Raw genomic sequence first — 18,217 nt, forward strand, 5'->3', positions numbered from 1 at the left:
GCTTAGCTACCAGTTATATAAACGCGGTCATATGTGGTTGAAGGAATATACTAAGAGATACATGCCATGGAACATCAGTTGAAATGTGTAAAATATGGAAGATTTGCACCTTGAAGAGAACGACTTAGCATAGCCAGGTAACCAGTACACGGCATAAGAGTTGGATATATGAATGACTAGCATAATGTTTGCCAGTGAGTCATTCTGAAAAAGGTTATGTGGTAAATTGGACTAGGAACAGTTCACAAGACGCCAATTCGGAAAACGCAGCGCTAAGCAGACAAGACATAGGAAAGGAATGAAAGGCGGGTAGGTAAAGTAGAGCAGTGTGAAAGAAAATATGAGGAAAGGAACGATGGGAAGCTGAGATCTCTCGACCTATTTTCCCTTCCAGAACCAGCCGCTTGGTTTTTCATCAGATGGAGCTCCCTCTGGACTAGTAGATTCCCTACTAGCCTGCGGAGGATTGATCACTTCGATAGATTCATTGCTCTCTTCCCGGCCATCTGCGAACCGCTGAGTCTTTATGGTCTTTGACTGAATCGATCCATCAGGAAGTCGGATACGCTCTGTTGAAGTTCTGGTGGATATGACGTAGCGACTTTTCTCGGCCACCGACTTGTTGGTCTCCGCAGGAGATGTATTGGTGGCTAATTGAGAGTTTGTTTCTGAAACAATCTTCTGGTTTTCGCCAGACACCTGGTCTAGGCTGCTTTCCGTGTCTTCAACCTGGTTTGCTTTCCGTAGCGATACTCTGTTATCTGGGACTCTGTATTTGTCTTCAAAGAGAAGGCGTAGGAGAGGGCTTTCCTGTGCATCCTTGAAGAACTCCCGCTCACGGGCTTCAATGTCCGCAAGGAAACGGTCGTACATATCTAGCTCTGTTACTGACTCAGGCTCAGCGTCACCCCAACTAATCTCCGCCTTTGCGCTATTACTCGAGGTTTTCCCCTCGGCCAGACTGCGGCCATCTTCTGTGTTCTTCGAATCATCGAACGTAATAGTCGACCACGGTCGGCCTTCTGTTCCAGAGATGTACTTGAAACGATCCCCAAGACTTCCACGTTTGACCAGCCCCCGCAGCCAGTCCTTCCCCGATTCCCTCTTGCTGATGTCTGCAGGATCCCTGTCGAGCATAGGCTTGCCATTCTCAAGTCGCAAAAGATCCTCAAAAGCCTCCCGCCACTGGGGCTCTGCAGGATCGTGTTCAGCAGAAAGATTCAGAGTAGACATGAGAGACGAGAATACTCCATGTTCACGACTGGACCGATATTGTGCCTGACGCTCCAAATGCAGAGGGGAGTAAGGGCTGAACATGAGGTAGGTAACAGGCCAGGCCAGAGATTCATCGTTTACCATGCTTGAGAACAGGGGCCTATCGTACGGATGAAAGAAACGGGAAGAAACGCGGTCATCGAACCAGAACCTATCGAAGAAGGAATCGAAGAAGAAGTCGATATCGAAAGGATCGTGAGGCGGACTCTGTCTTCTGATACGATGGGACTGCCAAGGATCATCTGATCCTGGCCAGCGCGACCGCGCCGGTGAATTATCAGTTGACCCAGATGATGCGCGAGTTTCTGACCCGGCATAAAGGTCCCCTTCTTTGCCGTCACCGCCTTGTCTTTGGCGAGTATGCGCGTCTTTGTAGTATCTGTCGTCTGCGAAAATAGACCAATGATCGGGTGGCGGGGCAGTGACCATCGACGGCAGCCCCGTTACTGACTGTAACATCGAGGAAATCTGTTCGTCGGCAAAGCGACGGAAAGCAACGAACGGGTTGTCGTCATCGGGCCATAGTTGAGAGCTGTGCGCAGAAGAATCTCTATCGCGGTTTAAATTGTCGTCGCCTGCCATGGTTGGTTCCTCTGCAGCAGAAGGGTCTCAGAAGGGGATAGATCAAAACTAGAACAAGAGACAGGTCAATTTGATCAAGTGGATTCCGATCAGGATAAAATTTCAGAAAGAAAAGGAAAAAAGAGGATGGGGGATGTATGATACTAAAATAAGCGTTAGCGTGGTGATCGATGAAGCTGTTGGGGATTTATCGCCCCACCTGCTCATTTAATAAATCCACAATCACCACGTGATGTCTGCAAACATGGCAAATGCTTTTCTCGACTACCATCATCTCGGATTTACATTCGCTCATCGAAATACACATTAATCGCCTGACTGGGCTACATTACATAACACATACAGACGTACAAGAGCCACATACAGTCAAGGACGGTCAAAGACGGTCAAAGACGGGAGCGGTCTTCAAATTCCTCCCACGCTCTATCAAACCCGGTTGAACGGACCCACACGGAATGTTCGTCGGAAGTTGAATCCATCACTGTATCCGTCATCAGCTACGGTTGCAAGGCACGGGTTTCAGCTTCAACTTACCCATATTCCCGATCTTCAGCCACATATCGCCAGTGATCGTCAATCCCAAATCTTTGGCTTTGGCCTCGTAAGGACGGCAGACTCTCTCTCCGTTCGCTACGGCTCTGGCCAATTTACAGATGTGTCCATCATCTCTTGGATGTGCATTGGCATATGCGAAAATATCCTCCCATTTCCTCGAAGCCTGATACTGAGTAACATCATTGAGGTACAGCTCGGGTGTATTGCGAGATACATATAGCAGCAGGTTCAGTCGTCCTTTCCATTCGAGGAGACGTAGCTTGGAGCGCGCATCTAGCCACGGAAGTGAGATGAACTTGGTGAGAAATATCGACGCATTCATGCCATGTATATAGAAGAAGTCAAATTTAACCTGCTTGGATGGTCGTTGAGCAGTAGCTGTGAAGTAGGCTGCGAAATGTCGTATTAGTACCCGCTAATGCAGACCCTGGCTCAGTGGGTACTTACCAACCGTGTCGACTATTTCGACAAGCTTTTCTTCCATTTGATCCTCGGAGATGGTGAATTCTGCAGCATAATTGATCATTTCATCAGGCGCCCGTACCAGGACGCCGTCCCTCATCCTATTCTCATCGTCCCAATGCGCGGAACTAGCCAATTTCTCATTGTTGCGTATTTCCTCCAGGATTTGCAGCAATGTTTTCTTTCCGGGTTTGCCAATGCCCCCCGCTGCCTTTTCGGCGGGTAAGAGAAACATTGGGCCAGTCCAGTCCTCATGAGTAGCAGCTTGGGCAAGGGCCTCTGCTACGATGGCAGGCTGATTGAACTCAATCCCGAACCCCAAGTGGATGAGTGGATGAATGAGACCTAGAGCATTCCAACAACAGTAAGCCCTATACGTACGGAATATTGCCAACTGGGCTGAGACATGCATGCACTCACCTCCAAACAATCTTACAAGCATATCTTCCGCGATATCATCCCCAGCGAAAATGTGTTGCTTAACCACGTCTTCAACCCCTTTTGTTTCAATCTCACGTTGGAAAAATTCCAAGAAATTGGGGTAGTTATCTCGTTTGCCAAGGCATTCTTTGAACCGAGCCTGGTCATATAAGGACTGAACCGCACTGTCATTGGCCGGTAAAGCAGGTCTCTGGTAACTCTTATTTCTCTCATACGCGGCCCTAATCTCGTGTGGGGAAGCCCCAAGGGCAAACATGGTTAGAATATGGTGGACGATATGGTCTGTTACATTAGCATGAAATTTTTCCTCTAGTGATAAATACGAGGTATCAAATCGAGAAACATACTATGGAATCCGGAATCGTTGAAATAAATGTGGTGCTTCTCTAGATTCTCCTGCAAGACTTCGCTAGCAGCTCGAGCAGCATCCTCTCTAACCCCGGTAGAGTAGACACCGGAGTCAGATGTGGACAGCTCAATTTTCCGTGCTGTGGCCATTGAACTTCGTAAAGCGTCGACACGGTATGTGGTTTCGGAAGAGGCAAGGCAAATCCCTGATGCCCGATAGTTAGAATCAACCGCGCTTGTGCTGAATGGTGACGAGAACGCGATCCGTCGGAAATGTTGAACAGCCGGAAGATAGCAACTAAATTGTTGAGAAGTCAAACACCGAGGACGAATGGCTTGAAGCCTCCTCGGCAATAGCGACGATCGTTGTGTAGTACCAGCGGGTTGGCGACAACAGTCTGCCAATGCAATACGAATGGTTTTCCGATTCATAAACGCTGGGTAGAGTAATGACCAGGAAGCCTCGTCTATCGCAGGCTTATTTATCTTGGTGTGACGGCCATACTAGCGTATAGTTCAATATGCGGGGGCAGCAGTACTCGTGAGTACAAATCAAGTCGGGCTTCGGGGCTTTGCGACGCCCGAGCCACGTCATATGGAGGCCAGAGCCAATCATACAAGAAAGGTTTACCAATTTCTCGTGTTTTAGTTGTAGGTCTGGTTGATCTAATTGAACAAAAAGAACCTGCAGGCTGAGGGATTTAATAATTCTGACGAAGGGTTAAGTTGTCTGGATCGCATCTCGATAAATTTGGCTGCTTACACATTTATCCATCCGTTACCATTTGATTGTGGACTAGCTGATCCAACAGCTTCACGACGCACCTCGCCATAACTCCTCGGGCTTTGGTATGTTATCATTAGAGAACTCTATATAGGCACCCGTATGCATCTTTCAGCCAAAGCCAAAGGTCTTTAATATCCTGGTGGCCTCAAATGGACCTGTATAAAATGGTTTCGTGGTCGTGAATCGCTCGAACGCTCTACTTATCTATTAAACAAGACAACTAGGCATACTAGGAGCTATCAAGACGTTAAGATATGTGCTTTCCTTTGATTTTGAGCTTCGTACACATATACATGTCTTCATAGTTTACGCCTATTCTACTATTCTGTCGTGAACTCTCCGGCAATACTTGGGATGAGCAAATTCCTACTACCACCTGAGCTAGTCGAGGTCATATTTCTCCTCTGTTGATTCCTCTGTACCTCAAGAATCTCCTCGCTCTCGGGCCCAATGGCCTGATGTGTCTTCCAGTAATGACCAGCTCGGTGGCCGATCAACTTCAACCCAGAGATGCCCCCGAAGCTGACGAGCTTCGAATATAAACGAACGCCTTTGACTATCTGCCCCCTTCTTTCTCTCTCCTATCGATGAATGCCATTCATCAATCTACTACTTCGAGTACTATCGTCTAAATCAACCAATAGCAATTCTAATACCGTTAATAATGAAGTTTCTCTATCTAGCACTTCTTCAATTTCCCGCCCTACATCTTGCAGCCCTGAGGGCCCTAAATAAGTGCCTATCAATCAAGAATGAGCCTTCCTTATGGCAACCCTTGTATGTAGACATGCTCTGGAGCAACTGATCCCTAACTAATTAAGACAAGTCCATCCTACATGTATTGGTCTCGATAGTTACTGTTGCACCTGGGAGGGGTGTCAGCGGTGCTGTACCTTCTTGTATTGCTATCTAGACAGAAACCCGGCCGAAGGGCGCTGTGTTTCTTACTAAGTACTCTGTGGACACACTAAGGTTAGTTCTTTTTGCAGCCTCTCTCCCCCTTTAGCTCACCAATGCAGACGTTGTCATCTAATGAGCTTCAGCTGATTCTCAGGCCAACTTAGCTTCCTCGCTGCAGTTCTGAGAATTCTTGGGTAATATTTCGGGTTTAGCTTGGAACTTCGTGTTCTCAAAAGGGAATATGTCATTGTAACTAGGATAATCCCAGGCCATACATTTTTGCCTCGTTGAGGCCTTTGAAACAAAAGCACATCTCACGGTAGTCAAATGCTCTAAACAAGCTCTCTTACGTGTAAAACTGCCCTGTCACCTATATCGGACTGTCGACTCAAGAATACGTGTTACACTACTTGATCAGTGAGTCCAAAATGATGATGGTGGGGGAAGGATATAGAGTCTTAAGCAGTAACCCTAAAGCAAGCCCCGCTTCATCGGACGGCAGAAATCTGTCGTAATCTAATTCTGAATTTATCTACGATTCTTCAGGCATAGAGCTCATTCTTCAGAAAAAAGGTGCGGAAAACAATGTTGATCACGGTGTCCATCGCCGTGTCCGCAAGGGCAGTTCACTACCTCATTTCCAAGACAAACGAAGCCTGGAGTCTCCAGCTCGGTAATCATAGTTGAGTCAATTATGGACGATCCCACATCAATTAGCGTAAAGAGTCTGCAGCACTAGACCAGGGGTAAAAAGCTTGGATTTGCCCCGAGATAGAATGTGAGACCCTTGATCCATTTTAACGGCCCAATATGAAGATCACAACACAGCTACGCAATTCCACCGAAGTTTTATCCCCAAAACATCCGATAAGAAGGGCATACCGGCCCTCAAACTGGTGTATGTCTTGAAGAACCTCGGGAGATCCCGGCTGAATCTTCAAGAATAGACCGTGAGGAACTATTGCGGCCGAGTGTATCAGGTAGATGATAAAGATGGTGGCGGAGCAAGTATCTTGTCGGCAGGCTAGCTTTCGTCAACGGGTCTTCTTTTCTAGGGTATTGGCGACGCTGTCTAAAACGTCGGGGGGTTCATTTATTGACGATCTGTGGGTCTAAGGTCCCGGTCTATAGGTTTTCGATCGAGAAGCTCGCTTTGACATGCTTCTTAATATCTCTACTATTTCCCCTGAGAAATATGGATAACGCATGTAGTATAACGAGGTCATCCTACCTGAGAAGGATTAATATAAATATGAATGTTAGAACGCAGGGAATTATTATGATCTACTATAGCGTTTACCTTTTATTGACCTAAGTGAGAGCGGGACCTTGTGACATTGATTAACACAATAATTTCAATAATATGTAGTATATTAAGATTAGAACATATAAGGACTAAGGTCTACCGCCTGAAAAGTTGGCCAACAAGCTATCCAGCCAGTCTCTCTTTATAACCTTTCCTTTCCAAAACCCTACACTCACTCACCACTTTAACCAAATCCACTCATTCAACCTCAATATACTGCAACAATGCGTTTCTTCACCTTCATAATCACTGTCTTCGCAACCAGCGCCCTCGCTGCCCCGGCCGCCATCAACCCCGACTGGATGGGGGGTATTCTCAACATCTTCAACAGACCCCACCGCAAAGTCAGCGCTGAAGCTAGTGCTAGCCCCAGTGCCAGTGCTGCCAGTTCCAGTGTCGCTTTGATTCCTACTCCGAGTCCCACCGTTGGCACCATTGTCCCGCTGTAATATTGCCGGTATACTACCTAGCTTGGAGTACCTTCTAGCCAGGATGAACTAACGGCTATTAAACCAGGCTTCGTGCAAGGGAATCATCGCTATAGTAGGCTATTGCGCGGGGAATATACAATATGGATGAAATAAAAGGGAAAAATGGAGGACGCAGCCGTCTCGACGTCTCGATAGTCTCTGAAGTAGCTCTTCTGTTCCATTTGAATGGAGTCCTTAGCTTGTATATACACGGTCATAAGTGCTGCGGGCGGTTAAAATTAGTCTTGTTGAGCCTGTCATTTGGTAATGGGATATTGTTTGATGCTAATTATCTAGCTTAGTTCAATTTGTAAGAATATACATTCATGGATATGGGATGTATTTTGTCAGATTATAGTAAGTTTATCATGCGTACTTTGTGATTTGATGCAAACTGCTTTTCCAAACAGATATATGACCAGTGCAACCCTATTACCAGGAGAAAAAGTGCCAATCTGATGAATAAAACTGGTTTCCATCTGAAATTGTATTGGCATCTCAATCAATGCATGCCAAACTCCTCCATTTCCTTCTTCCTCTTCTGACGCTCCCGCTCTATCTTGCGGAACAGTGGGTGGTGTCCCACTTTGTCCTTCAGCTGCTTGTTCCTGCTCTTGTTGTACTCGATATATGCCATGTCTTCTCCACCTGCCAAACCGCTAAGAGTGGCGGCACTGCGTTTAACGGCTCCCTTCTTAGCCCTTGGACCACCAGAACGTTCAGAGAACAAGTCATCAGTTACGGCTTCAACATCGGCGGAAGTTTCATTTTGCAGCATAACCTCCTGTAAAAGCTCACGCCGTTCACCGGGGGTTGCATAAGCGAGCCCCTCCAGATTTTCAATGCCTTGGAGATGTGTGATAACTTTGAACGCGTAGCCTTGGTCGACAAGGAAAGCTTGTCGTTTGGAAGAATAGAACATCTCGTCCGTGTCCTTTGAGACAAGAGAGTAGAAGAATGCATTGAAGCCCTCGTCGTTACGACGCTTAGCTCGCAAAATTCGGCCCAGCCGTTGAGCTTCTTGACGACGGGAACCGTAATGTGATGAGATCTGAATTAGACAGGTTGCCTCAGGCAAATCCAAGGACGTGTCCCCAATCTTCGACAGAAAGATGGTGTTGACTTGCTCGTTGTGCTGAAAGTTCTCCAAAATCCGCATACGCTCATTTTGGGGAGTGCCACCATAAATGTAGGCTTTGTTCAACTTAAGGGCATAACGCTCGAGCGCATAGACATTGTCAGAGAACACGATAACCTTGTCTCCACGCTTTTCATGGTAGTCGATGAGGAATTGGCAAGCCTGGAACTTTCGGGGGTTCATAATGTAGAGTAAGGCTGCTTTCCTTGACTTCTCTCTCATGTACTCGGAATAAAACTCCGTAGTCATAGGACACCACACCTCAGCGCATTGGACTTTGGCAATGTGTCCTTGCTCTGCAAGTTCCATCCAATTAGCTTCGTATAACTTTGGGCCAATCAAAAAGTTCAAATCTTTAATCTTGTCATCTTCACGCAAGAGGGTCGCAGTCAAACCGAGCTTGCTTTGGGTCGCGATAGCCGATGTAACTTTACGGAACATAGATGCAGGCACCACGTGCACCTCGTCAAGAATCATTAGACCCCATTCACGCGATTGGATCCAGTCCATCATTTTCTGCGCATCATGAGACCGGGCTCTTGTTTGGGAAACCATTGAATATGTCGAAACAATGATACCGGTCGATCTGCGGAACTTTTCCTTGTTGTCTGAGGTGAAAACGGCAATATCGCCTGGGTCGATATTCGACCACCGTAGGAACTCATTTCTCCATTGAACTACAGACATGGAGCTGGTACAAAGAATGATTGTACCCTTCTTGATAGTGCAAGCAGCCGTAATACCGACTAGGGTCTTTCCGGCACCACAAGGAAGGACAATGATACCACTTTTAGCACGTCCATTACCGAACATCTTACTTAAACTCTTCTCCTGATAACTTCGGATTCGAGCCTGCGGTTTCAGGTCGATATCCAACGTGGGATTGATTTCATCGTTCCGGAAGTCATACTCCTCTAATGCCGGGCAGCCCATTGCCTGGCAGCGAGCCTTGACAGGTTCTACTGCTTCATTCGGAATTTCAAAGCTGTGAACCTGAGCTTGCTCTTCATCGTCATCTTCATCGCGAATGGCCAATAGTAAATCATCCTCCTGGCGCTTCTCTCCTTGGCTTTCCTCTGCCGGCTGCTGCTGGTCCGTGCTCTGCTTCACTCCTGCTGCATCCTTGGTACCAGGGATAACAAGTCCGCCCATCTTGGGCGCAGCTTGCTGAATGATATCGGCTGACCCGCCCTGGACCCTCTGAGCCCCAATGACTTCATCCTGCAGAAGCATTTGCAACATGGATGGGTCAGTACTTTCCACGAAGAAGCGATTATGTTTCAACACGACTTTGATCTTTCCGTATGACTTCGTAAAATCGATGATGAAGGATTTAATGGTATCCGGGAGGGGGGTCTTCGACAACCGGTCAAGGAAGTTGATGATATCCTGAGGCTGGAGACCAACCGAAACAGCCGCATACAAACTGTTTCCCGTCAACCTATATTCGTGCAGATGGGTCGGACGTGACAGCGGTTCGGCGATGGTGGTCAGGAAATCCTGCGCCTGGGGAGCCAAGGGCGAGAAGCTCTCCAAAGTGATGGTTCCTTTCAAGGGGTCGATCCATAGCGGACGGTTTGCGTGGTCTGGTTTCAGAGGGAGCGACGAAAAGTCCTTGTAGCCGAAATTTGGATCCTGCTTCTGTACGGCGGAGCTCTTCTTATTACTGAATGATTCGAGGGAGAACTTGTCGACGACCTCTTGAAGAAAGTCAGCACCTGGGTGGTTACTTTTCAAGAGGTCCACTTGCTATACCTTTCAGGCTATCTTCCTTTGGGTCGTATTCGGAAAACTCATCGCTACTATCGACATCCTGGATGTCAGGAACCGGAGTTGCGCGCTTCGAAGCTCTACTTGACCGACCGCCTAACGAAGGTCAGCCCTGTCATCTACCTGATCCCAGGGTGGGAACCATACTGTCGGTTGCCTTGCGCTTAACAGGCATATTGTTGTATTGTGTTATAGTCCCCTGAAACCGATGTCTATTGTCTATTGTGCTGATGTTATGCCAAAACGAGTGTGCATACTTCGAGGCTACCAGCGCCTCAGCAGAGTTCCAAGCAAATCTAAAGGTTCCTTTATTAGAATACGAGCAGTACCGTCCAGCTGGTGTAAAGTTGAGAGAAGCCGGAAGCGATAAGCGAGTTGAAGGGGATGTAGGGAAAGAGAAAGGTGAAGGAGATGAAAATGAGATGCAATCCGGTAGATCGATGACTTTACTCCGACGTTGTTAACGCCTGAGGCCAATATATGTGGCGAAGGCGGAAGTGGTGGCTGGTTGGCCGGTGGCACAGCAACGGGCTTAAGAGCGAAGCGGCGTTCCGACCTTCGGCCGAGTGTTAAGTCTTGTTGACGTAGTTTCTACTCCGTCTTCATTTTTCCATCAATCGAGGATTGTTTTTGCTCAATCTCGATATCCGCACATTAAAAAAAAGATGAACACGGTAGGTGTATAAGGACTGCAAACACACTAGACGTAAAACCTTGCTGACATTGTTTGGGGAAATCTATAGATCCGATCAACCTGGTGAGCGGGAGACCACCTACAACGCTTCACTATTTCCGGGCGACATGGAACGTAGATTACTGACTTGCTGTCGGCACACGTGAACAGGGTAGGCTGGGGTACTCTCTGCGTCGGTAAGGGGACTCTCAAGCGCCCCATGTCTCACGACAGGCAATTGCACTCAAGAGCTCCACGACTGACTTCGATAACCAGCTGGCGGCGGAGCCTATTATTTCGCTAAGAAATCGATCAATGCGGACCGAGCTGCTCGATATGAAGCAGAGACCAAGCGCAAAGCGAAACTCGCGCAGATGGAAGCAGAGCACCGACGCCAGTCGACTTTCAGCGAGAAAGTTCCGACCCCGTCCGAATCCCCTAGCTTGAAACGGGCCAACATGGCACAGTTCCAGAGTGCAGCGGACGATGTAGCCTCACCAAGCGCGGAGGCCAGCCACGATCCCGCTCCAACTCGTCACGAACCCGAATCCGAAGCAGACCGGGTGCTGGAGAAAGGGAAATACGAAGCAGCTCAACCGTTCCGACCTCCGCGAGGTAATCGATTCAGCTGAGCGCGTTCACTCTCACACGTGAGGGCATGCGGAAGGAATTTAAATTTCCCCTGAACAATAGAGATGGCAAGACGTCATATGCGCATGCCGTGAGTGTGCTATGGCTTTGTATCATATCGTGCTATTATATGCTTGGCGAGCTAGGCGACTTCTTAAATCTCGCGAAGTTTGCGGGTTTCGTGGTACATATCTTACGGGTCGTGTTAGGGAATCAAAATGCTGTTTTCATTTGAGTATTCATCCAGTGAATTAGACTCGACAAAATTGCACCTTGTGTAAGGTACATAAAACTGCCATGATTCATTTCTGCACTGCAGCAACACCATCATTCCACTGCCCTACCAGAGGGAAACCTGGGTTATTCGTTTGCGATCGAGTTCGCATGATCACTGTGGTGAGAATGCATGCATGCATCGTTTCTCTAGTCGAGAGAAGTATGCAGGTCTCCGATGCTCGCAATCATACAGACTCGTTAAGAGAACAAAATTAGAAATGGGTAATACTTGGAAGAAAAAAAAAAAAAAAAGACACAACGCCAGCAAACTCCGTCCAACAATATGCACTTCACACCACAAATACCATATTGTGGTATGTGTAACAAATATCGACGCCCGTACGCCCACAATTTGCAAGTCCACCCGGGGTGGTGATATCAAAACAAAGGGAAAAAGAAAGGTCGTCGCATCAAAGATTGGCGGAAATACGGCAAATGTCCCGATGCATGTCAGGTACCAGATTCCTCCTTCGGGGATGGTAACCGAGACGACATATTAACGGGCATGAAAACAGAGCGGCGGGTGTGGCCTAGGGAGACAAGGGTCAGCCAATCAGCAACCGTATTCCTGTGTATCCGAGTATGGGCAAGTCGAGAACATACTGATTGCAATTGGGACCGTCTGTATTTTTAGCGCGAGAGCTTTCAAGGGCTGGAGGGACAAATGGCAGCACCACTGCCGAGAAGAGACACGAGCTGGTGACGAATCGAGAGGTGCGACTGTCTGGCTGTGGACGGCGAACAGAGAAATGGCGGATAGTTGGGCGAACGAACCGAACGGCGATAGCCATCTTGTAGTGCAGTGTACTAGTATACTAGTCTTGTGTTATAGTGTAGCGAAGTTGTAAAGGTCTAGATCTAATAGCAAACGCCGGTATGCTCGATGGTAGTGAGAAAAACAAACAGTCTTAGTAGTGGTCACGAGTATTTTAAATCCAGCTTTAATTAGGATTGAGAGAGGACAAGGGGGGGAGTTCTTCTACTACTTATATAGGAGGGTGAGTGATATAATGATGGAAGTACCAACGACCTGTAAGTGAGTAGTTTACCTATAGAGTTGAGCACCTGAGCCGAGTGGGCCGATTTGTTGCGACCCAGTGGGGAAGTTTCGACTGCGGGGTCTTCTGACTCCGTACGGAGTACTCAAGAAATGATGCCATGGGTAAAGAATGAAACAGAACGCGGCAACGGTACGAACGTTACCACACCACCCTTATCTTTCCTCATGACCTCGGGGGTCGGAAGAGCAACCCGAGAGCCAATTTACAGTAAATACAGTGTATCAATTAAAGTAGTTCAAATCCCAATATCTTATGTACATACATGTTCGTGTACCTACACTCTGGAGTACTACTAGGTTGATTAAATACATACCCCACCCTAATTCAAAACAAGCAGCCGGAGTATTTCTTTCTCAAGATTTCAACTAGTGGGCTGAACAAACTACCGCCACTACGTAAACTAACGGTGAGTGAATTCCGTGATGTGCAGACTCACGCCATTGAGGGGCAAAAATGGTCGCAACTTCCGGCCGAAGACTAGACGATCCAACTGCGGGGCCGATGGAGTCCAGGAACACGGGCGGTGATCGCGGTAGTTGCGTTTCCGTATCATCATTCGATACCTGCAGCGCCTAATTGGGTTAAAACAATGGTGAACAGTTGAACCTGACATCGGGTCGGTTCGTCATTAAGTGCTCTGATGGCGGCAGTTGCCCATCCGAAGGCCGCAGGTATACGGACGCCGAAGTCCTTTGTCTGCCTGATAACCCTCACGAAAAAATGAGCCAACCCTACAACCAAACCAAACCAAACCTCAAAATTGCTTCAACCCAAGATCCAATGCCAAGATAAGCTTAGTATCTCATGCCCAACCGTACCCCTATTCTGAGAAGCTAGGCAAAGCCCTTGTTCTGGCGTGTTGTACACATCGGATGACTCGTCAACCAGCTGGTTAGTTGTTCAGATCGTTCAACTAACTAGTAACTCCCTGCAGCTTCGGAAGGGTCCTCAGCAGTACGTACACAGTACTACATAGCAGTTTTCCTTCGCCCCACAATGCTGGAAAGCCCTAGATTTAACTCTTTTAACCCTCAAACTTACCAACGATAACCGATAACGAACCACTGGATTCAAGGGCTAAGTGTGGATCTATTCCAAATGTTGATCAGCCTTAAGGCATTTCACTCTCCACGTGCGGTAATTAACAAGGTAAGGAGCAAAACTCCATAGTTTAGAAGTTGTTTCTCTAGGTGCCTATTAGGTTGCAACTTAGTGTAATGCTTGGAATATTCCTTCAATAGCCTTACGTATAGATGTGTTTGATCACCGACTTACTATCTAACCACAAACAAAAACCACAAATACTTTACATAATAGACTCCGAAGAATCTAGGAGATATGTAGGGCATAGTATTGCTCCACCCACGTAGAGTAGATCTAGCTTATCATGAAAAGTAGGGCTCCGCTTTGACCACTACCCTGATTGACTCCTTCGGGAGAACTCATACTGCTGAGTGCTTATCGTGGAGGATATGATCCCTTCCGTGAAGCTACATCTATATATAGTATGTAGAACTAGCATGGAAATAATACCCGAGTATTCAGCGAACAGACCATTAAAGTCAAACTTGAACATAATGAACGCTGTAGGCCAGAAAAGTTGCAGACCAGATCCAGGGTTGAAGAAAGCAGATACTATTAAATTGCTTGCTACGAATGAATGTCTATGATCTTGGGAGCTGTTTTACATACAGAATGGTTCAGATGCGGTCAGACCACTACGGAATTAAGCCCGGGTGGACCCTCCACTTTCCCGAACAGGGAAGGTTAAGGGCCTGACAGCCTGAGACGATCAACGACAGCTGATGTTATCACTAGTACCACTGCGCAATAGACATCATGGCATGAAAGGAGGTTCTTTTTGGTCTTATGTGGTCATTCTAATTCCGAAGAGATGGGATATGTACACGACAAGAAAATAAGATTAAAGTGAGAGTCGAGATATAAGAAGGCGGGAAAAGAAAGGAAGAATCTGGCCTCCACAGATAGAATTGGCACAATGCGAAGCTAGGGTCTAATGCCTTCTACCGTGATGATGATGATGTCTCCTGTGATATCTCTGATGAACCTGGGAAGAAGAAGCAGTGGGTAAGGAATCAGCGTCGGACTGATTACTCGCCATCCCACTTGAATCTCGTTTGGCTGGTAGGCTGCTATTTGCAACAACTGGACCGAAGCCAACACACGCATCTGGTATGGCCTCCTTGAGATCCTACTTGTTGTTAGCATTCTCACCAATACCTCGTGCATGTGTACTTACAGCAATTGTGAGTTTTGCCAATGGATTCCCTTTGTCACTGGCTCTCGTTATCTCCGCATTAAGGCTAACTCCAGCCGAGGGAGCCACACTGACACCAAAGACATGATGTTTTTCATCATTTGCACAGACCCCAGCGGTTGCTATATCCATCAGTCAATATAAAGAGAATCAAGCATGAAGACGACTCACACTCAGAAAGAGATAATGTAGCCCCGAGGACAGGCTTCAAGTTGACGCCTGCTTCAAATCCATGGCCTATCCAGATCAGTATTTATCTTGGTGAGTGATATCGGTTATACATACCAAGAGCCTCAGCGGCTAATTGAATTGCAGCTTTGGCATGAATATTGACACCGGCTTCGATTTGAGCATCTACCTTCACCGGTTCAGTACGAACTTGGGGGGTCCACCCTGAGTGCACTACATGAGGTGAGAGAAGGTCAATCTTGAGCTCCGCAGAGTCCAGAAGGCTGATGTCTATTCCCGAGGAAATAGACGCAGAACCAGAGACTGGACCCACGCTAAAACCAAGGCTAAAGACAATTTCCGGGCCCAGATCTAAGACACCAGGTATCGAATATCCGTATATCGGTATCTTCGCAAGGTCGAACTGCTGAGAGTATTCTTCGGTGAAATCTCCACTTAATGTCAACTTGGGCCCTATCCTTGCAGACACGCCGTGAGCTGTAAGCGTGAATGTTGCGGCCTTGGGTACATGTTTCTCGTTCCTAAGGTAGAAACCGAGTTCGAAGCTTCCTTTTGTGCCACACTGATCGCACGACAGTGTTAAAGAGAAGGCATCTTCGGGAGTAGAGAAGTCCTTCTGAGGAAGATCCCACAGGTGATCAAAACTCATGGTCAAGGTTTTCTCGTGCTCTTTTCTTTTCATGTGCTGCGGCGCGACACATGTATCGTGCACTTCTTCTTTAGCCACTCTGCCCACTGAAAGCTCAAAGGAATAGAAAACATCCTTCCATTCTGATCGTCGAGCTTGCAACTTTGCAGTCTTGGTGTGGTCGTCAAACTCAATTTTCGAAACGGCAAAAGGCAGTCTATGTGTATTCCATCCACACTGACCTGTGCCGGCGACCACAATAAGGGTGTTTCGTTCAATCTCATTGACCCATTTCCATGCACGCTTGGTGTATTCAAACGACTTCTGGTTCTTGAAATCGACAGCCAAGCTAGTATTGGTACAATGAACTGACTTCAGCAAATACTTGAATCTTTCCATAGATACAACGCTTGTATCATCATCGGTTTCAACAACAAATTCAGCGAAAGCGGGCTGTCCGTTTTGGGAAGCTGTTGTTAGAAGTTAGAAGTTGAGAGACATCTTGAGTGATTTTGGTCTTGGGCGCTGAACAAGTACACATACCAGTCCAATAGAAAGAATCCTTCCTTTGAGGTTCCAGATGGGAATGGTGCGACTCGTTGTGATATCGTGCACCTCTCACTAGGAGCTGTTTTCCAGCTATTTTAGGTGGTTCGGCATCGCGGAATACCAGGGGCGCGCTTTGCTGAAGCGAAAGGGTGATCAAAAGGCCGAAAGACAGCCAAAAACGAAGAAAGTTGGCCATCTTGGTGGCCTAAAATCAGCTTCGCCGTGGCGGCTATTGTGATACTGCTCAAGCTGACTGGAAGAGCATCGGTATAGCTGGGACCAGCTGTAGAGATGAATGTTTGCTTGCTGAACATGATGTCCGAGTGGCATTCGCAGCTATAAGAGGAGCTAAGCGTCGTCTAGTTTCCCAGAACAGAAGTTCTCCCCTGTCATGCAGCTCTACTCTCCAATCCCCTATCCGAGGTTCACAGGGTGTAATGAGTAGTTCGGTGGTTCTCTCCGATAGCGCGGTGGACTTGCCCTTGGCATGTTTTTTGATTCAGGACAACGGACGCTTCGGCCGATCCTACTACTACGTACGGAGTACGTCGTTCAGAGACTACCAGTAAGCGGCAACGCTAAAGTAGCCAAAATAGCAGTGTTCCTGCCGATCCCTGTGCGTCCTTGTCTTTTCCGAGGAAAGTCTCCGATGAGATCGACCCCATTTCGAGCTCTCTACTCAGTAGTAACTCGTAGCTTTCACTGCGTTGGAAGTGCAACCAGTAATATATGGGAATGTGTTCCTGTTTGAGCAGCCAAATCGATCGACGGTTTGGTAAGAATACCATCACCTCCTCAAGTTGTTTCCGCTGACCGCCGCAAAGAAGATATTTTTTTATAATTAAACCAGGACGGACAGGATTACGCCAAGAGGTATGCATTCGAGACATACATTGTAGGATTAGCGATTTAACCAAAAGGGTAAGCCCAATGGCCAGGGTCCAGCAGAGTGGTTAAAGTGCCAAGCTTTTCCCGTTATTAGTGAGACGTTACTAGTTCCATAGGGCCATTAGACTGTGCAACTAGTATCTCCTGTCCCATAACTTATCTTGGTTCTTATAGCTGAAGACTTTTGCACAGCCATATCCACCGGCCCATAATCCGCCCAGTTCGAATTAGAGCTGGAAGCCGGCCGTTGGAGCCCCAAAGGGAGAAAGGAGATATATAGGGCTATGAATACTTGATCTTCACACGTTTCAACCTAGGGTTATCTTCAGTCAGTCCAACACCAGTATACGTAAGAAATACTAGCACAGGGTCTTAACGGGAGTAAATTGGAGACCTGAGTAGGCTGATGTCAGCCAGCATGGTCATGCCGATATAACAGTTAATGACTCCAGTACTCTCCCCTGTCCAGTTCGAGTGACACGGTGCCAATAATGATTCACTGTTAGCGCACTTAACGTAGCCTTGCGAGTTTCACAGAAATTAATCCCATACTATGGGATCCGCTATGAACCAAAACACAGCTGATAGTCTCCTGTTCACATCCACTTTTTGGTAGTTCTTAGATAGTCTCCTCTTCAGATTCTCTTTCTCGTATTTCTTGCTTAACCGCCAAATAAAAACCCCCACTTAAGGAGGAAACCATATGGCGAAGCTGAAGGTTGCAAAGAGTATCCACTTTCAAGACCACGTAGGGTATATACTATATCCGAGGGAGGAGTTTAGTTGGCCAATCCTCACTTTGATCGTTTACCCTACCGATATCCTATAATCACAAGCGCCATGCTCGCACAAATCTCCTATGTACGTCACTTTGGACACTTTACTAAAAGACTGAGCCCCTGCGATCCAGTATATTTTGCAGCTGTGTATAATTGGACTTACTATAGGCCGCCGAGCATTTGGCTTTCCCATTGGGGACATACTGAAATCTGCTCTTTAACGCGCGCAGAA

General features: G+C 47.2%; 7 protein-coding genes across 7 annotated transcripts; 2 read left to right on the forward strand and 5 right to left on the reverse strand.

Moving 5' to 3' along the window:
• Nucleotides 1–280: 280 nt before the first annotated feature.
• On the reverse strand, nucleotides 281–2,078 carry BDV27DRAFT_117720 (uncharacterized protein). The gene is made up of 2 exons (XM_032064720.1): nucleotides 2,057–2,078; nucleotides 281–2,000 (listed from the first exon to the last, which is right to left on the reverse strand). Exon 2 carries the CDS (start codon nucleotides 1,855–1,857, stop codon nucleotides 379–381), a length of 1,479 nt encoding a protein of 492 aa, XP_031927240.1. The 5' UTR covers nucleotides 1,858–2,000; nucleotides 2,057–2,078; the 3' UTR covers nucleotides 281–378.
• Nucleotides 1,911–4,178, reverse strand: BDV27DRAFT_128926 (questin oxidase family protein). Its single transcript, XM_032067079.1, has 6 exons — nucleotides 3,663–4,178; nucleotides 3,295–3,597; nucleotides 2,860–3,219; nucleotides 2,392–2,802; nucleotides 2,057–2,338; nucleotides 1,911–2,000 (listed from the first exon to the last, which is right to left on the reverse strand). The coding sequence occupies exons 1-5, from the start codon at nucleotides 4,093–4,095 to the stop codon at nucleotides 2,244–2,246; spliced, it is 1,602 nt and encodes a 533-aa protein (XP_031927241.1). The 5' UTR covers nucleotides 4,096–4,178; the 3' UTR covers nucleotides 1,911–2,000; nucleotides 2,057–2,243.
• A 2,643-nt stretch (nucleotides 4,179–6,821) lies between these two features.
• On the forward strand, nucleotides 6,822–7,310 carry BDV27DRAFT_117742 (uncharacterized protein). Its single transcript, XM_032064721.1, has 2 exons — nucleotides 6,822–7,113; nucleotides 7,173–7,310. Exon 1 carries the CDS (start codon nucleotides 6,881–6,883, stop codon nucleotides 7,103–7,105), a length of 225 nt encoding a protein of 74 aa, XP_031927242.1. The 5' UTR covers nucleotides 6,822–6,880; the 3' UTR covers nucleotides 7,106–7,113; nucleotides 7,173–7,310.
• A 93-nt stretch (nucleotides 7,311–7,403) lies between these two features.
• On the reverse strand, nucleotides 7,404–10,633 carry BDV27DRAFT_128929 (TFIIH/NER complex ATPase/helicase subunit SSL2). Its single transcript, XM_032067080.1, has 3 exons — nucleotides 10,182–10,633; nucleotides 10,020–10,130; nucleotides 7,404–9,964 (listed from the first exon to the last, which is right to left on the reverse strand). Exons 1-3 carry the CDS (start codon nucleotides 10,207–10,209, stop codon nucleotides 7,629–7,631), a joined length of 2,475 nt encoding a protein of 824 aa, XP_031927243.1. The 5' UTR covers nucleotides 10,210–10,633; the 3' UTR covers nucleotides 7,404–7,628.
• BDV27DRAFT_128933 (uncharacterized protein) lies at nucleotides 10,634–11,557 on the forward strand. Its single transcript, XM_032067081.1, has 4 exons — nucleotides 10,634–10,708; nucleotides 10,778–10,791; nucleotides 10,879–10,904; nucleotides 10,984–11,557. Exons 1-4 carry the CDS (start codon nucleotides 10,700–10,702, stop codon nucleotides 11,337–11,339), a joined length of 405 nt encoding a protein of 134 aa, XP_031927244.1. The 5' UTR covers nucleotides 10,634–10,699; the 3' UTR covers nucleotides 11,340–11,557.
• On the reverse strand, nucleotides 11,558–12,739 carry BDV27DRAFT_128936 (uncharacterized protein; the record flags this gene model as incomplete). The annotated part of the gene is made up of 2 exons (XM_032067082.1): nucleotides 12,663–12,739; nucleotides 11,558–12,595 (listed from the first exon to the last, which is right to left on the reverse strand). A coding segment is annotated over exon 2 (238 nt), but the record flags the coding sequence as incomplete, so codon positions are not given.
• Nucleotides 12,740–14,688: 1,949 nt separating this feature from the next.
• BDV27DRAFT_158138 (uncharacterized protein) lies at nucleotides 14,689–16,514 on the reverse strand (the record flags this gene model as incomplete). The annotated part of the gene is made up of 5 exons (XM_032072627.1): nucleotides 14,689–14,886; nucleotides 14,935–15,074; nucleotides 15,124–15,189; nucleotides 15,238–16,239; nucleotides 16,313–16,514. 5 exons carry the CDS (start codon nucleotides 16,512–16,514, stop codon nucleotides 14,689–14,691), a joined length of 1,608 nt encoding a protein of 535 aa, XP_031927246.1.
• Nucleotides 16,515–18,217: the final 1,703 nt, after the last annotated feature.

Source organism: Aspergillus caelatus, assembly GCF_009193585.1.
Source record: "Aspergillus caelatus strain CBS 763.97 unplaced genomic scaffold BDV27scaffold_96, whole genome shotgun sequence".
NCBI lineage: Eukaryota > Fungi > Ascomycota > Eurotiomycetes > Eurotiales > Aspergillaceae > Aspergillus > Aspergillus caelatus.

What these genes read in the sequence shown, in the direction of transcription:
- BDV27DRAFT_117742 (XM_032064721.1), top strand. Translation starts at nt 6,881, where the DNA reads ATGCGTTTCTTCACCTTCATAATCACTGTCTTCGCAACCAGCGCCCTC.
- BDV27DRAFT_128926 (XM_032067079.1), bottom strand. Translation starts at nt 4,095, where the DNA reads ATGAATCGGAAAACCATTCGTATTGCATTGGCAGACTGTTGTCGCCAA. An exon ending in GCTTGTAAGATTGTTTGGAG is followed by an intron (nt 3,220 to 3,294) that starts GTGAGTGCATGC and finishes GGAATGCTCTAG; the next exon opens with GTCTCATTCATCCACTCATC. An exon ending in CGAAATAGTCGACACGGTTG is followed by an intron (nt 2,803 to 2,859) that starts GTAAGTACCCAC and finishes GACATTTCGCAG; the next exon opens with CCTACTTCACAGCTACTGCT.
- BDV27DRAFT_128933 (XM_032067081.1), top strand. An exon ending in CTGGGGTACTCTCTGCGTCG is followed by an intron (nt 10,905 to 10,983) that starts GTAAGGGGACTC and finishes TTCGATAACCAG; the next exon opens with CTGGCGGCGGAGCCTATTAT.
- BDV27DRAFT_128929 (XM_032067080.1), bottom strand. Translation starts at nt 10,209, where the DNA reads ATGCCTGTTAAGCGCAAGGCAACCGACA. An exon ending in TAAGCGCAAGGCAACCGACA is followed by an intron (nt 10,131 to 10,181) that starts GTATGGTTCCCA and finishes GACCTTCGTTAG; the next exon opens with GCGGTCGGTCAAGTAGAGCT. An exon ending in AAAGGAAGATAGCCTGAAAG is followed by an intron (nt 9,965 to 10,019) that starts GTATAGCAAGTG and finishes ACTTTCTTCAAG; the next exon opens with AGGTCGTCGACAAGTTCTCC.
- BDV27DRAFT_117720 (XM_032064720.1), bottom strand. Translation starts at nt 1,857, where the DNA reads ATGGCAGGCGACGACAATTTAAACCGCGATAGAGATTCTTCTGCGCAC.